The sequence below is a fragment of the Vanacampus margaritifer genome, chromosome 7, assembly GCF_051991255.1.
Source record: "Vanacampus margaritifer isolate UIUO_Vmar chromosome 7, RoL_Vmar_1.0, whole genome shotgun sequence".
Lineage (NCBI taxonomy): Eukaryota > Metazoa > Chordata > Actinopteri > Syngnathiformes > Syngnathidae > Vanacampus > Vanacampus margaritifer.
Window position 1 is genome coordinate 21389682 of NC_135438.1, and position 18609 is coordinate 21408290.

General features: G+C 38.9%; 1 protein-coding gene across 3 annotated transcripts in view; it reads right to left on the minus strand.

Moving 5' to 3' along the window:
- The window catches only part of rptor (regulatory associated protein of MTOR, complex 1), a 188282-nt gene that overhangs the window by 110136 nt on the left and 59537 nt on the right, over nucleotides 1-18609 (minus strand). For all 3 annotated transcript variants that reach the window (XM_077571008.1, XM_077571009.1, XM_077571006.1), the window contains exon 8: nucleotides 6710-6769. In XM_077571008.1, the coding sequence (XP_077427134.1) occupies nucleotides 6710-6769 (60 nt within the window). The remainder of the gene's footprint in view (nucleotides 1-6709; nucleotides 6770-18609) is intronic.

Genomic DNA, 18609 nt, shown 5'->3' on the forward strand with positions numbered 1-18609 from the left:
TGATGAAAAAAAAAAAAGTATTTTCCATATTTGTCTGAGCTCATAATACAAAGTAGCTATGTAATGAGTCACATGCCAAAACATACCAAAAATGGCTGAATCCTAACAAGAGCGAAATAGCTCAGTGTGAATAAATTGCTTTTTCCGCAGAATTGTCCTGACGAATCAACTCAAATTAATTGTAACATTTTGTCCGCCTCGTGCTAGCTAAGTGTATATGTGTTCCAGTTTTGTCTGACTTTAACAATAAGTTGAACACCCATTGAGAAAAGGGGAATTTTTTGTAAACAATGTTTTCCTAAGTTTCTAATTGTCCCTTTAATGAAGCTAGTAAAAAGCACTATTTGCATTTGTGACTAAATGGTATGCTGCCATCGATTCTACGGGCCACTCATTTAATCTATTGTAGTACCTTTGATTATATTATTATTTCAAACTGAGAAAGAACAGCTCACTCTAGTTACAATATTTCGTTTTATGACTCATATGTGGGATTGCAAATGAGTTTAATGCCATCTTTCTTTTATGAGCTGAGAGACTATTCATTATTCACCTCAGAGATATCACAAGTGTCATCACTCATCACCCAGTGCAACGTGCCACACCTCAACCATCATCAAAATCCCCAAAACAGCTGCCACAAAACACAACAGAACAAATAACGAGAGTAATTGGTTTATTTGATTTTATTTCTTAAAACAGAAATTGGCATGGGTGAATGCTGAGAGCCGAAATAGGTCTCCAGAAGGCTCTAGATGACTAGATGGTTTGAAAGTTGTTTTGCATTGGACCACCTGTTCCCTAGTTAGAACTGTTCTTCAAGAATGTTTTATTCATACCCTACAGAAAAACAGGATATACATATTTGCCTCATACAATATCTGGCAACTACATGAACATTAGGGGCTACTAAAACCTTTATTTTGGGTCATTAATAACAATTTCTTTTAGCTCATAAATGCATTCTCATGGTCTATCAAATGTTTTAACAGAATTCCAATTGGAATTATATTAGAAACCAATCAGTAATAATAATAATAATAATAATAATAATAATAATAATAATAATAATACATTTTATTTGTTAATCACTTTATATTTCCACAATCTCAAAGTGCTACAGAGTAAAAAAAAAAAAAAAGTCTAGTCAAAAGCTTTTGCAAAAAGAAAAGTTTTAAGAGCCTGTTTAAAAATGTCAATAGACTGTGGAGTCCTTAGGCGGTCAGGGAGAGCATTCCCCAGCTTCGGAGCCACCGAGAAGAAGGCTCGATCGCCAATAGTGCGGCGCTTGGTTTTGGGGGCTTGAAGGAGGTTTGAGGATGTAGAACGGAGAGTTCGTGAGGAGTTCTTTGGTATGAGGAGTTCTTTAAGGTATTGTGGGGCATGACTGTGAATGCACTGATGGGTGAGGAGGGAAACCTTGTATTCTATACTTAAGGACACCAGGAGCCAATGCAGTGATTTCAGAATGGGGGTGATGTGGTCAAATTGGCACACCACCCCCATATTAGGATCCTGGCAGCACAGTTCTGGATGTATTGCAGTTTCTGGATGGAATCCCGATGAGGAGTGCATTGCCAGAGTCTAGCCTGGAGGAGATAAATGCATGGACGAGCTTCTCTGAATCAACCAGGGACAGTGTACGGCGGAGTTTTGCAATGTTCTGAGATGGTAAGATTAGGTTTTACAGAGGTGTTTGACGTGTGTGTCAAATGTGAGCTGAGGGTCCATTCTAACTCCTAGGTTAGTGACAGATGTGGAGAGAGGGATGCTTTGAACGGAAAAGGTGATGCTGTGTTGGCAGAAGAGTGGAGCTGGTGTGGAGTGCCAATTTGAATGGCTTCAGATTTGGAGCTGTTTAACTGAAGAAAGTTATGCTTCATTCACACCTCTATCTCCTCCAGGCAGGCAGACAGTTAGGATGTTGGCAGGGGGATGGAAGAGGTGGGAGTTGTCCTTCTGTAGAGTTGTGTATCTTCAGCATAGCAGTGTAGAAGTCAATAACCACACAATTTGCAATTTTCAAAGTTTCCATTTTTATCCATGGGACCTTTCTCCAAAGACTGCATAATATAGTCGGACAGGTAAACCAAAGACAATTGAGAATTTTGTATGTCCGGTGGAGGTGAAACTATTAATTGATTGTCGATAATTGCTTTTGATAATCGATGAACCAATTAGATACCTTTTTTAAATTTTAACTTGTCCAAATGCTTCTCAACAGTAAATACTGTCTGATTTCTATTATCCTCCAAGAAAGTGGGCAGATGGAGTTGAATCAAAATCAAGCATTTGCTTGTACCTTGGAAAACATTTTTGTCTATTTTCTGAGTTATGGATCAAACCAGAAGCTAAATCATAATTACATTTTGTTTGTGCAGTTTGAAATAATGTCTTGCTTTTGAATAAAATAATGTAAAACAAAACATGTTTTTAAAATGATTAATTAATTAATCAACAACATAATTAACAAATTAATTGATTATTGAACTAAATGTTAGTTGTGGCCCACATATCCAGTTCAGTACAATTTTTTATATTAATAAGCTAACCAAATGTTGAATGGGAATCTTTTGGCATGAAATGACAAGCAAAATCAAGGTAGCAACAGTGTTTAGATTAAAGTAGTTGCGGTAGTACTAAATGGTTTTGAGGACCAATGCCTATTGAACTAATTTAGACAACAGGGACAGGAATCATATAAGGAATAACGTCATGGTACAAATATGACAAATACATTTTAATGCAAACATTTGGGTTACTGATATAGTTTGGTCTCTCACATTTTCATTCACACTCCTCTGTAAAGTCTAGTTTACATGCAGTAAGTGCAATTCAACCTTTGGCCAAATCAGGTCTGCATTTGCTAAGTATGCTAAGTGCCAATGTTCCTTTCAGCTCATTTAGCTGTGCTGATTCTTCTACACAGAGGATGTGATTGCAAGTTGTTAACTTGTACAAGATAAGTGGTAAGAGAGGATAACTTTACAGCTCTGTGCATCCTGTCTGAGTGGGAATGTTTTAATTTATTTTGGTTGTTGCCATATAAATACATTCTGATGGTGTGTTCTGATTTAACACAAGACAATACGCCGCTGTGCAGGGCATTAAAAAAAAATGTATTCATCTAGATTGGTGTAGTCTAGTGAGTGCCTGGCTGTAGCTCGGCTGTAGCAACCACGTCATTACAGAGATGTGCAACATGTCCAATGAGTTGGAGTGCACGCGCCTGACATTCTTTGAGACTGCCTCTAGATCAGAGGTGGGCAATCTCGGTCCTCGAGGGCCGGAGTCCTGCAGATTTTGGAGGCATCTCACTTCCAACACAAGCTGATTCCAATCAACAGGATCGTTATCAGGCTTATCCAATGTTTTCTATTTTTTTATTCTATAAATGAATATGAAGATTTCAAAAGTTAAAAACAAAAAAACAAGCACAAAAAAACGGATGTTTTTATATTCTTTACGTACAGTACAGGCCAAAAGTTTGGACACACCTCATGCAATGCATTGTCTTTATTTTCATGACTATTTAACATTGTAGATTCTCACTGAGGGCATCAAAACTATGAATGAACACGTGGAGTTATATACTTAAAAAAAAGGTGAAATAATTAAAAACATTTAAAAAAGTCACTCTTTGCTCTAATGTTACTCTTCCTTTTTTTTTTGCACACTTTCCCTTGAAGACCTTCAAGAGTAGTCACCTGAAATGGTTTTTCAGCAGTATTGAAGGAGTTGCCAGTGGTGAGAATGCCAAGAGTGTGCAAAGCATTATTCAGAGCAAAGGGTCACTATTTTGAAGAAATTAGAATCTGAAACATGGTTTCAGTAATTTCACCTTTTTTTTTTTTTATTAAGTACATAACTCTATAAACTGTGTGCTAACTTTTGGCCTGCATGGTACATGCAGATTTGTATTTGTAACAGTTTAAAATGTAACGCTTTACATTTTCAGCCACTTGAACACATTTTCTCCTCTCTACATAATGAAACAAATATACTTCGATGTCTGTCCAATAATGTCATCCATGTGGCTTTGTCTTCTCTACTTGTGAATGCATGTTAAGGTCTGCAATGCAGAGAGTACTGTAGATTCAAGAGGAATTTGGTTTTCAATGGGACTGTCTGGGTCTGTGTTAATTCAACACCAAAGTTGAACGTGGTCAGATTAAAGTATTTTGTATGCATTTAAGTCTGGTTTCATAAATTTTATTTTTATTTTTTTATGAGCAGAACAGACAAAGATAAATATGAGACATTGGGCATGAAATGGGGTCAGATTGCCAAACAATTGCTGAGTCCAAAAATGTCAATTCTAAATTAAGAAAGTAATGTGGCTGACATAGAGAATGTTTAAAATGTGTAGGGTTGACGTGTTTTAGCAACAAGGGGTCAACCATATATGGGAAAGCTGCGCTGAGCATTGTTGTTTCTCAAGTTTTACTCAGGAGCATGTAATCTGCATAACCTCATTTTTTGATAGCTTGACTCAAAACTCTTCCTCCATGCAACAGTGTCAGCTTGCATAAAAAACTGTTCTTCTTCTGCTCAAACATGCCTCCCTTCTTTACACAGATTTACTGAGCTTCATCTTGAACTTTACTTCTTGCAGTGAGGCTGCTTAGAGGTTGGCACCCACGAGCTGTCATTATTGTATTTTTGTTTAACAGCTCCATCAAATCAGCACAGTTCCCATATAGTCTTCTATTTGTTGTATGCCTATTCTGAGCTTTGTTTCATCAAACATTCCAGCAATAGCATTTTTGTAAGTCTTTTGGAGTAAAATATATGTAGTAAAATATGTGTGCACTTCCCAAAGTGCCCTGGAGATGATGGGTACTGCATTCCTTAGTTCGGCATTATTTTCAAGGTTCTGCATTACCTTAATTACATATTTTAAAAATCGAAATTTGGACGTTCGTGGATTGATTTAGATTGTTCATGTCTGAATCGTGATGCATCTAACAATCGGAAAATGTTTACCCCCCTAGTGATGTTTATGATGTTGGTGTGCAGTCAAAACATGGAAAACAATTTCTGTATGCAATTAGAAGACTGTCTAATGTGATTAAGATGAATATTAGAGGGCAGTTTATAAGCAATTTATGCAGAAATGTAGTTAATTCAAAAAAATTTGCACACTTTTCCTTGTAAATGTATTTATGGTTTCCTGAGTAAATTTAGTTCACAGCTGTAATTTTACTCTCTGTTGCACAGACACACTCAGTCCTGTAGCTCTACTCAAATTCTGGATACGACAACCATATTATGAACCAATATAAATCTGGGAAAGTGTGCCTCAGAGCAAAACATGTTCTTTGCTGAGCCAGTTGGCAGCAGCTCTTTCCTGAAGAAATATGCAACTTTAATTCTGCCAAACTATTCCTGCTTTAGCTCGAAGGTGGAAAACAAAGATAGAAAACTATACTTTCATGATCACTATCAGCAACATGGGGGCTGACAACAGGGAGCAGAGGCTAAAAATTAGAGGGATTTTGCACCACTCCTCTTTACGAAATAGTTTCAGTTTATAATACGCAACACAGTGGCTAGTGGTGCTGTGGGACATCAAAGCCATCTTTTGAAAACTCACGTGGCAGTTTTTTGGGGCCAGCAGTGGCTTTCTCCAAGGTGTCCTCCAATGATATCCATTCTTGTTAATTTTTTTTTCTTCAACTCATCACGTTGTCAACAGGGATGTTAGCATGTGTGATTTTCCTAACTCTTTAGCTGACACTCAAGGATTGTTCTTTAACCCCAGTGAGCATTCTGCACACAAGACAGCCAATCAGGGAGAGTGGCAAGAGTGCTGTTGTTTCCCCATTTATAGTCTTAACATAGATGGGTGAACATCAAGGTTTTAATTGTCGATACATTTGTGACCCTTTACAGGTCCATGCAAATGAACAATTCTTAATTGAGGCATGGTTTACATTGGGTACACTTCTAGGAAATAGAATAACTCAAAGATTGGTCACGGTGTGTTCTTCTATGGCAGGGCAGCTTTAACCAACATCTTAGATCTTTGTCGCATTGATTGGACTCGAGGTTGGCTCAATCCTGACTCCAATTGCAGTTCTTAGATAAGTCATTAAACAAGACCAGGTGGTCACATGCTTATTCCACCATGAACTATGAATGTTTACAAGATGTGCCCATGACAATCCTTCACAAAGGTTGTGTGGGAAGATCGTATGACATTAAGGAGGGGGGGGGGGGCATTGGGGGAGCTGGGCCAACCAATCCAACCTATAACATTTGTCAATTGATGTACTGGAGAACCAATCTAACTATGATCTTGTCTGATGCATGGGTCAACAAACGTGCATTCAACAGCGCCAGCGACTGTTATGCCAGTTACCAACTTATGTTGTAAATATAAAAAATACTCAATATATTTATACATATCGTTTTTATTGTAGGTAGATCTTTATGACTTAATAATTTTATAAGTGGCAGGCAAGCTGAAAAAGGGTGGTCACCCCTCTTTTAAAAGTTTAATTTAAAGAATTCAAATAAAAGCCAACAATTGTTTGTTGTATTACTCTAAGTAGATTGTTTCTGTGTGTTGTTGCGACTTAGATGATCAGATCACATTTAATGACCAATATTTGCAAACATCCAAGAAATTCCAAAGGGCTTAGACACTTGCAACAGAAATTGTGTATGTTTGAGAAGCTGCAGTAGCTTTAAGAATATCACTTACTTCTCGATGAGGTCTAACGTCACCCCTGGCACCAACTTAGCACTCTTCTGCATACAAAACCTACAAAAAGTAGACATGAAATCAGTGTTGGTGAATGGCGAAGAAAAACAGGAAGCACTAAAGGCTACATTGCAGCTTTTATTTCTGAGGTAAAAAGCAGTCTGAATTTTATCAGAGTTCAAACCTTTGAATACCCGACTTTGATCTACTCACTGGGATTCTTGGAAAAGTCATAAATTAACTGAGCACAATATTTGATAACTAAAGCGATTTTCTTTGGATATGCGGTAACTAGGTCTTCATTAATGCTAAAATGTTATCTTCACGTTCACTATTTAAAAACATACAGCTAAGCTGTTCAAAACATTTAAATAACATTATTTCTTAATAGATTTTGATCAAAACATTTCTTCATACTGGTATATTAACCACAACTACCCCCCACCCCCTTCCTCAAAAAATTAAAAGAAAAGAAAAGAAAACTATAATCACCAATGTTATCTTGGGTATCTGTTGCATAAACCTACATTGTGTAGTGGCCAATGTATTCGGCACTGCAGATGCGTACTGCGTACGTAAACATTTATTTGTCAGACACAAACATGGTAGTTTAAATTACTGAATAATGACTTGAGATTATTAATTCAAGAACATTCTCTTGGTTTCCATGTTCAGCACAAGGAATTGAAACTTCACATAGAAAGGTCATGCATAAAGAGGGACTTCTACAGTAGACACCAAGAACAATGAGATCTCACTTGGAATGGGCATAATGTGACCCAAAAAAAATTAAAGAATGCAACTCACAGACTACTGTGCATACAATGGTACATGTGTTCACTTCACTTCAGCAACTAGAAATCCCCATTCCAATGAAGCTGGGATGTTGTATAAAATGTGAATGAAAACAATACAACGATTTGCCAATTCTTTTCAACCAACAAACATATGTAATGTTCAAACAGAGATTTTTTTTTGTCTGTTTGTTTTCCTATGCAAATATTGGCCCTATATTTCTAGCACAAACGGCTTAGACTGCCGTTTGTGCTGAGTTTTTTTTCTTTTGGTATTTTGCCAGACTAGCACAAATAGCTGAATGTGTTTGTGCCGTTGTTGGAGGGAACACAGCCAACTTCCGGCCAATTGAAGCGGCTCCCCTCATTAATACATTTCAATTCAGCAGAGAAAGAATTGCATGTTGCAGAAATGGGCACTCGCGCGCTCTACATGCAGAAGGACTCCTAGAGTCCATGCACAAGATTGGCGCGCCCAGACTGAACTTACAATTAAAGGAATCAGTAATGACATGAGGTGATTTTTCATTGGTAGGAAGACAATAATTGTGTTGAAGAAAAGTGACGTGTACTCGCCGTGTTTTGAACCATTGGAGGCATCAATTATTTGAACCACTTGCAAAAAAATCACAAAGGTGCAATTAATGTAGGCCCAACTAGTTTACTACCTTAATGATACGCAGAAGAAATAAAATAGAAGGTGTATGTTCTGTAGTGACTGATGCAAAAATTTAAAAAAGCAAGTGTGTGCATGTGTGTGTATGAGGTTGTGAACGTGTGATTGTGTGAGTACAATAATGTATTCTGAAGGAAACCTCAGCTTTCCAAAATCTCTTGAAACTACTAGCGTGCATGCAGTCCAAGTGTCCTTTGTAGATTATTTGACATCTAAATCAAGAGAGCATGTATAACTGTTGCAATGGTTTTATGTTACTCTGTAAAATGAAGCGTAGAACTGAAAGCCAGTTTTGTAGAACATAATGAAGGATGTTTATATGTCAGGGAAGCCCCAGATGATTTAAAGGACTAAAACATAGTTATGTGAGTCTGGCTTCTTAATTTATATAATTTTCCTCTCTTTATGGTAAACATACAGTTTACGACATACATAAAGAGAATGACAGTCTACACCATCATGTTTTAACAGTAACCTTGAAAGGCACCAACCAGAATTTAACAGAAATTATATAGCACTTGTACATTGCCTTTGCATAAGTCATAAATGTTTTATGCGGGGGAAAAATCATCAATAAATGATTTGATTTTAAATCATACATTAAACAGCTTTAATTTACACACTTCATTCAAAAGATGGCATTGACCAAAGCACAGCAAAACTTGTAATAATAATAATGTTTTGTTTTCTGGCGTCTTCCTGCTAAATTAACCAGACATGGCAGGACAGAATTCAACACAGGACTGGATTATTTAACTCTCTTCTCGAACGAGGCTTGCTCGGTTACACCTCTTCTCTCTCTGCGCTCATGAAATGCGCAGTACACAAAACACTTCAGCATGTAAAACTAAAATAAATACAAAACCAAAAGTAATAATTCACAAAACAAATATGTCAAGTGCAAGTAAATAAAAAAAATACACATTTGCAAATGTGTTACACTTTAATAATGGCCATACATTGTTCTAAAGACAATACAAAAAAACCATACCCACCCTCAAAGCAAACTATAATTACAGTACGTGTCAAAATATTTTCTATTCATACAAGATATGCTTGGGTACAGAACTGCTTTGCTTAAATAAAAATAAATTAAAAAACATGTACCTGTCCTGTACCTTTCGCAATGTCTGTTTTATTTTGCATGTGTGAACGTGTTTTGTGATTGCCGTAGTTAGCGTTCCAAGATGGCCGATTGTGCAGGAGTCACAGATCGTGCCTTGACAGCTGGTCTTTGTTAGGAGTGGGTACCGAAGACGGTACTTTTTGTGGTATGGATCGATTTGGGTTGGTACTTCCGAGCGCCGATTCACATAAACTCAAACTGCCATGTTTCGGTTCTGAAACACGTCTTTCAAAGTTGTGACTGTGCAGAAGTGGAAGAGTTGATGATTTTCCACAACGAACTTCAACACAACGTGCACCAGCGTATTGACGTCACCCACTTGCAGTCGCACATGATTTCACGTGCGAAGAACGGGGCAAAGGCCGTGGTCGGGGCTCGCGGGAGCCCGGCCGGTGAGCGGGTGAGAGACCGACCGACCGCGCTGTCGCCTCGGTCTGCCCCGCACAGCGCGGGGACGCCGACATTTCCGTGTTTGGAAACGAGCGACAAGCCAAACAAATATAGTTTATGAAGTTTAAAAGCCTCTGCGCCGAGCAGAAGCTGGCAATATCCCCGCACAATCACCACACGGCAGAGGGAGGTGTCGGTCTTCCTCCACCGAATGGAATCATGCTGGAATGTACACGGCTTCACCATCATTAAGGTATATAGACATTGTAATTTGGATGTACTACTGGTGACTAAATTTAATGTAGCCGCAAGGGGGCACAAGCCAGTGTCTTCTTGTGCTGATCCCAAGCCCTGATAAATACAGAGGGTTGTGTCAGGAAGGGCATCCGACGAAAAAGCTTTGGCCAAATCAAACATGCGAATCAAATATATGACTTCCATACCGGATCGGTCAAGGCCCGGGTTAACAACGACCGCAATTGGTGTTGTTGACCTATAGGTTACCGGTGTTAACTGGACTACTGTTGGTCGAAGAAGAGGAGGAAGGTGTGTACGTAGGAGGAAAGAGAAGAGGAACACCAAGAGTCTAGAACTGAGAGTAGGGACTTTGAATGTTGGGACTATGACAGGAAAAGGTAGAGAGCTGGTTGACATGATGCAGAGGAGGAAGGTGGACATGTGTGTTCAGGAGACCTGGTGGAAAGGGAGCAAAGCTAGACGTTTAGGAGCAGGGTTCAAGTTACTCTATCATGGTGTAGATAGGAAGAGAAATGGAGTAGGAGTTATCGTGTAGGAGGAGTTTGTTAGGAACGTCCTGGAGGTAAAAAAAAAAAGTGTCAGATAGAGTGATGAGCCTGAAGCTAGGAATCAAAAAGGTGTGATGAAAAGGTGTGATCAATGTTGTTAGTGGGTATGCGCCACAGGTAGGATGTGAGCTGGAGGAAAAGGCAAACTTTTGGTTGGACCTTGATAAAATGATGCAGAGCATCCCTAGAAGTGAGAGAGTTGTCATCGGTGCAGACTTCAATGGACACGTTGGTGCAGGAAACAGAGGTGACGAGGAGGTGATGGGCAAGTTTGGTATCCAGGAGAGGAACGCAGAAGGACATATGGTGGTTGACTTTGCAAAAAGAATGGAAATGGATGTCGTGAATACTTTCTTCCAGAAGAGGCAGGAACATAGGGTGACCTACAAGAGTGGAAGAAGGAGTACACAGTTTGACTACATCTTGTGTAGATGGTGTAATCCGAAGGAGATGCAAAGTAGTGGTAGGTGAGAGTGTAGCCAGACAGCATAGGATGGTAGTGTGTAGGATGACTCTGGTGGTGAGGAAGACAAAGACGGCAAAGGCAAAGCAGAGGACAAAATGGTGGTAGCTGAAAAAGGAAGAGTGTTGTGTGACTTTCAGGAAGAAGTTGAGACAGGCTCTGAATGGTCAGCAAATGTGATCAGGGAGACAGGTAAGACAGCCCTTGGTGTGTTATCTGGAAGGAAAGGAAATAAGGAGACTTGGTGGTGGAATGAGGATGTGCAGAAGTGGATCCAGAGAAAGAGGTTAGGTAAGAAGAAGTGGGACACAGAGGGCCGCAGTCCTGCAGGTTTTGGTGGTTTCCCTCTTCCTACACAAGCTGATTCCAATCAGCAGGATCGTTATCAGGCGTATGCAGAGCTTGCTGATGAGCTGATCATATATCAGCTGTGCTGGAAACGGGAAACATCCAAAACCTGCAGGACCGGAGTTTGACACTATGGGTTAGGGTAATAAAGGATAGGGATGGAAGTGTGTTGACAGATGTCAGTAGTGTGATGGGAAGATGGAAAGAGTACTTTGAAGAGTTGATGAATGAGGAAAATGAGAGAGAACGAAGAGTAGAAGAGGTGACTGTTGTGGACCAGGAAGTACCAAAGATTAGTAAGGATGAAGTGAGAAGGGCATTGAAGAGAATGAAGTGTGGAAAGGCACTTGGTCCTGATGATATACCTCTGGAGGTAGGGAAGTGTCTAGGAGAGGTAGCAGTAGAATTTCTGACTGGGTTGTTCAACAGGATCTTAGATGCCTGAGGAATGGAGAAGTGTGCTGGTGCCCATTTTTAAAAACAAGGGAGACGTGCAGAGTTGTGGCAAATACAGAGGAATAAAGCTAACGAGCCACACAATGAAGCTATGGGAAAGAGTAGTTGAAGCTAGACTGAGGGCAGAGGTGAACATTTGTGAGCAGCGGTATGGTTTCACGGCAAAAAAAAGTACCACAGATGCAGTATTTGTTTTGAGGATGTTGATAGAGAAGTACAGACAAGATCAAAAGGAGCTGCATTGTGCCCAGAGAGAAACTGTGGTTTTGGATGAGTATGTCTGGAGTAGCAGAGAAGTATGTTCAAGTGGTGTAGGACATGTATGAGGACTGTAAGACAGTGGTGAGGTGTGCTGCAGGTGTGAGGGAGGAGTTCAAAGTGGAGGTGAGACTACATCAGGGATCAGCCTGAGCCCTTTCTTGTTTGCTATGGTAATGGACAGGATGACAGACGAGATTAGACAGGAATCTCCATGGACTATGATGTTTGCAAATGACATTGTGACCTGTAGTGAGAGGAGGGAACAGGTGGAGGAGAAGCTAGAGGTGTGGAGGTTTGCCCTGCAAAGGCGGGGAATGAAGGTTGGCCGTAGCAAGACGGAGTATCTGTGTGTGAATGGGAGGGACCCAAGTGGAGGAGTGAGGTTACAGGGAGAAAAAGCCAAGAAGGTGGAGGGGTTTAAGTATTTAGAGTCAATAGTCCAGAGCAGTGGAGAGTGTGGAAAATAAGTGAAGAAGCTTGTGCAGGCATGCTGGAACGGGTGGAGAAAAGTGTCAGGTGTGATGTGTGATATAAGAGTTTCAACTCAAATGAAAGGAAAGGTATATAAAACTGTGGTGAGACCAGTGATGTTGTTTGGTCTGGAGACAGTGCCACTGAGGAAAAGACAAGAGGCTGAGCTGCAGGTGGCTGAGATGAAGATGCTGAGGTTCTCTTTGGGAGTAACCAGGATGGATCGAATCAGGAATGAGTACATTAGAGGGACAGCACGTTAGAGGCTTTGGAGATGAAGTAAGAGAGGCCAGACTGAGATGGTTTCGACATGTCCAGAGGAGAGATAGTGAGTATATTGGCAGAAGGATGCTGAGTTTACAAATGCCAGGCAGAAGGTCTAGAGGAAGACCAAAGAGGAGGTTTATGGATGTAGTTAAAGAGGACATGAAGGTAGTTGGTGTGAGAGCAGAGGATGCAGAGAACAGGCTTAAATGGATGTAACTGATTCGCTGTGGCGACCCCTGAAGGGAAAAGCCACAAGAAAAAGAAGACTGGTGACCAAATTTAAAATAGCAAAAGATGGTGGCCAAAATGTAGCGACCATTACAGACCATGTTAGATACATCCAAATGATTAATTTGAATTAAATTATTCTCTTTGTTCATGTCATGTTCTCTTCCAACTGTCATTTTTAAAATATTTGTGTCCATCGTGGGTTCAAACTTCAAGCTCATTGCGCGGCAGGCTTTATGTCCTTTAAAAACAAATGCACAACTGCATCAATTATTAATTTATATATTTACTGCTGTTCATTGCACAGAACTGAGATTCACACTTTGCTTTTTTGTGTGTAATATTAACTTATGTTTATTAATTATAGTTCAGCAATTGTAAAATGTTAAAACCTTTATTTTTACTATTCCCCTCTGGCTGATTTGAATGAAATTGTATTACATGTTTTATTTTTTAAGTTTTACATATTGAAAGGTAATTGTTTAATTGATTTTTAAAAATATTTTATTATTAAACAATGATGAACATTTGCTACCACCCAAATAAATTAATAAATGCAATTTTACCCCCCGAAAAAAAAGAGAGTACATAAGTACCGAAAATTGGTACCGTTGAGTACAGGTATCGATTCCCAGGTACGCCCAAGCATTGGAACGGTACCGGTTCAAATGTGAAAGGTACCCATCCCTAGTCTTTGTCGACGCAGTAAAAACTTGGTTAGATCTTTGTACCTAATCAATTTAATGTTTTAAGGTTTGTAAGTGGCACCTCGTTTGTATAATGAATAAATTATTGTTTGTGTGTTTTATCGCCTGTGGCCGCTGTATGAGATGAATTACACCCCACGGTAAAATACGTGTCGTTGATGTAGCGTTTGATTATTCCAGTTGAGGGGCTCATTGTTACATTTGTTGAACGGACTGCTGTTTAGGCTTTGTGATGTAACAAAAGTAAAATAATTGACATGAATCCTCAACAAAGCTTGTGGCGCTTCATTCTTCATACTATCCAGTCTCGCTGCAAAGCTGAGCACTTGTTGCGAGGGCAAAATATTAACCTTAACCACAAAACACTGACAAGACAAAAATGTAGTCATGCAGTTAAAATTATTAGTTCCATTAAAAAAAAAAAGTTACAAAAAGTTATTGTAATTTTGTAAAATAAATAAATCTGATCAAATAGAAAATTGGGGACTAAAAACGAAAATTTAAGTGAATTAGGTTTGAGTGAATCGTTACATCCCTACTATGTTCTGTGTCTTTTTTCTCCATTTTCCACATCCTGCATCACATTTAGTCTATCAAAGCAGTGGAAAAAATCATTGAAGATGGATATCCATTGGTAATGGTATTCTGCTCACAGCCTGCCTGTTTCTCATCTCTTTCTCTTTCTGTACCACCATCATCCATCCCTTGCTGCCCTTCATTAAAATTTTAAAACACAGGTATGCAAACACATCAGTGCATTCGTTCACCCACTCACAAACTCCACCACATACTGTATATACTGAATACCTCACACTCATTTTCTAAGGCTATGTATAATTAAGTACAAGAAAAATATAGTAAGAGCAAGAAGGGCAAAATCCATATGAGGAGCAGCCAATGGTACTGTGTGGTTAAAACTAGCAGGGATGCCTATGTCGAAATATCTAAAAAGTAGGGTTTGAGCACAAGGAGTCTACTCTACTGAATTGTTATTCTCTCCAATAACAGTAACACATTTTGTCTAGAGTTTAAAATAATTTCCGCAAGCATTTTACAGAATTTTTCCTGACACCGTTTTGATACATTGTATCATTGACACACCGAAAATAAGGATGTCATTGAATATTTTTAGAATAAATTGTTCTATTCATTATTCAATTGATTAATCAAATACCGCAATCAGAGACAATTTCATTTTGCATTAAAGTGTATTTAACAAAACCTTTTTTTTCTTTCTATTAATTGCTTATTAACCTATTGTTTATTTGGTATTGTTTTGTGATTAAAAAAACAACAATTAAACAACAATATCACACATGAGGGATTGATGTACTCACCAACCTTTTTAAAACTGATGAAGTTACTGGTTCAGTCATTGTTTTCCAAAGTATAAACAGATGTTTGCAAATGTCTTATATTCATTAAACACAAAAGACAATCAGACTGCTCTCTAGAAAGAAGACAGAAATCAGAAAATACTTACTGTTGAGAGGCTCAAGTCAGAGCCTTTGGACAATGTTAAATTAAACAGCATTTAACTCATCTGCTCCCAAAAACAAAATTACGTTCCATTAAAAAAATTACCATGCTACCAAAGCCGTATTTATACATTTTTTAAAATGTTTTTTAAACCTACAGAAGGCTATGATGCAGCCTCTGACCTGAAGAGGGTGCATAAAGCAATGGTAGTTATTACAAAAAAAACGGCCAGCAGGTGGCAGCATATAAGAGTATAAGAGATCAACCAGGGCCATGTTGCAACAAGCCGTTTACCCCGCTGTTAACAGATTTGTGAATGATGATGAAAATTTGTTATATTCTAATGCCAATTGCTGCAAATCGGAAACAGATAAAAAATAAAAAAAATTATGAAAGAAGAGACTCTAATCTTTCTTTTGGTAGGTTCCATGGGTTTAAAGCTATTTAACACAATATTCTGTGGGCCTTGCAAAATCAGTCAAAATCCAGTAAAACAGCCGGGAGCGAAGGGGGGTTGCTTCAGTGAATGAGTTAACGATTACTTAACAATTAACTCTTTTACTGCCAAAAAAGTTAAATGACGTTTAGTAAAAACCTACGGAGGGCCGCCAAGGACGTTAAAAGACGTTCTCCAATTTTTGGGGGGAAACGGGTGGAGGAAAGCCTTGGCCAGCTGTGGTGAAAGTTTCAAGCAGATCTAGTTAGCCTAATGACTATTTTTGGGCCCTAGATGGCAGCGATGACTCTCTTTTGACAAGATTGGGTAGGCGTCAGTAGAAGACGTGAGGCGGAGCTAGAGGGGACAATGGCTGGGGATGGGAAGCGAAAATGGCAACCGGTTGCAAGCAGCTCACGCTTAAGCATTTTTTTCAAAGACGAAAAGCATCGACCAGTGCTAAAGAGCACATTGATGACGACGATGATCATCATCGATGATGATGATGGTGACTCCGAGGTTGGAAGCGTTGACGCGGCAGTAGAAGACGTGAGGCGGAGCTAGATGGCTGAGGAAGTGAACAATGGCGACCGGTTGCAAGCAGCTCATCGACCAATGCTAAAGAGCACAGTGATGACGACGATGATGATGATGGCGGCTCCGAGGTTGACGCCGAAGTTGGAAGCGTTGACGCCAAAGTTGGAAGCGTTGACGCCAAAGTTGGAAGCGTTGACGCCAAAGTTGGAAGCGTTGACGCCAAAGTTGGAAGCGTTGACGCGGCGGCTATGGCCACGTCATAAAGCCTCACCGGCTAGCGATGCTAACACCGGAAAACGCGGAGCACAACCGAGCACTCTCAGGCGGACGTTCAATCGGACGACGAAGAGTGCCCCGAGTCCAATGCATATTCATCGGAGGAGTGGGTACAGTCTGCTACTTGCTATTCCCCGGAAAAAAAGGCCGCCAAGAAAGTGTAACGTCTGCACGCGAAAGGGGTGAAACGAATCTGTTGTGCAAATCCTGCTCCGTCTCCTTGCACACAGGGGAGTGTTACAAAAAGAAAAACTGTATTTGAAACATCCACATAATTGTAAATAGTACCACAGTTGCATACATTTGTAAATAGTTTGCGAAATTGTTTTGTCAAATTGTTACACTGTTGAATGGAAATAAACGTATTTTGCTATGAAAAAACACTTTTTCATTGTTGGTGGAAGTGTTTTACAGAAGTAAAGCACTATTTAGGTGTTTGTGGCATCATTCATGGACAAAAAGAAGTGTACAATTCACTAGAGTGCATGAAATAATATTGTTTCACAAAAAGCTTGTTTTCTCCGTTTTTTGTTTCAAAACAGAGCATTTCGGTGAAACTAACCATTTTCTATTGTTGATTACTGAAAAACGGAATAAGGTAGAAACAAACTTTGCATTGCTTCAGTGTTCTATGGTGTCTAGTGTATTAAGTATTAAGTATTAATTTGATACTATTTTATCTATTTACTTATTTACTTACCTACTTCTTGTGTTATAAATGTATTATTAATTTTCTGTACTTATTTACTTACCTACTTATAATATTTATTTATTTATTTTGTATCTTGTTTTACCCATCTTTATTGCATGACTCATTTTTATTCAATGTACACCACTTTGTATGCAGCGACGGTTGTTTTAAAGTGCTTTGTAAATAAAGTTGAGTTGAGTATGTTGGTTGTCAAGTTGATGTAGTGAATTTTTAATGTGTAATTCTAAATTCAGTCCCCGTTGTAACTACTGTAAAGAAAGCAAAGAAATTGTTGTCTGACTAAACAGGCACAGTCCCTCCCTTGCAAGCCACAACATCCATTTATAGAGCTATAGAGCTTCGAGGATCATTTGAGTCAATATAATTCCGAAGCTTGTTCTGTGAAATACAATGTTAGGCACATCAATATTAATGACATAACACTGATGGTTCATTATGCTGAAGGTCATAGCTATATGTGGATTTAGAGCAGAAGAAGATCTTAAACTCTTCAACATTTATGGCACCTGTAGGGCACTTCTTGACGGTAACTCACTCTCACTCACAGAACATGCTTCATGCCTAGATTGAACTTTGAATGGCAAACGTGTTAAAAACCACCCGTCTGACGCCTATTATTAAGATGTACACAGGCGAGTGCGAGTGTGTGCGTGCACTTGTGTGAAATGGGATGATTCATGGCATGAGCAAAACTTCCAACAATATTGATATAAATGAGAGCATTCGAAGTACAGCATCAAAAACACGGCACTCAGATGACCTTCGTAATTATTACATGACAGTTTAAAATAAACTGATAAATACTGTATTCTGAAAAAACACAGTTAATATTTGTCTAATTTACACCTGCTCGTCAATAGCCAGAAAAAAACAGTCTCCTCAGTGGAGCACTGAGCACTGCCAAGTTGCATAAATGATGAATGATGATAAGATGAAATGATTGTGCACAAAGTACAAAAAAAAGGCACTTTCTTCTGATTTCACATGCCTGCTAATTACTACAAGCACTAGTAGAGACTAGAACTAGACACTAGTACAAGCAAACTTGTGTCTGCAATGCCAATTTAGCAACATCTTTGCTATATTTAGCAAATTAATGTTATTATTTTTTAAGTGTAAAAGATACAATTTTAATGAACACATAGAATTTTGCTTAAAAGTTGTATTTCCTAATTATACCAATACATATCTACATATCTATACAAGTAGCCATTTATTGAAACAAGACAAAAAGACGTTAATAAGATGTTTTTTCTCATGTTGGCTTGGCCCTCAGGAAGCGTTCCATTTTCTCATGTGCTCGAGAGTAATTTGCAAAGAATGCATTATAACGGCATCTTGATACCCGGTGATAAGACTAAAAAATGCCCCTTTATGATCGTGTATATGTCGGGCTGTATCAACAGTCTCTAATTTTTCTCAGCCTTTTCTCTCTGTTTTCTCCGGCAGTTGAGAAATACATTGTCA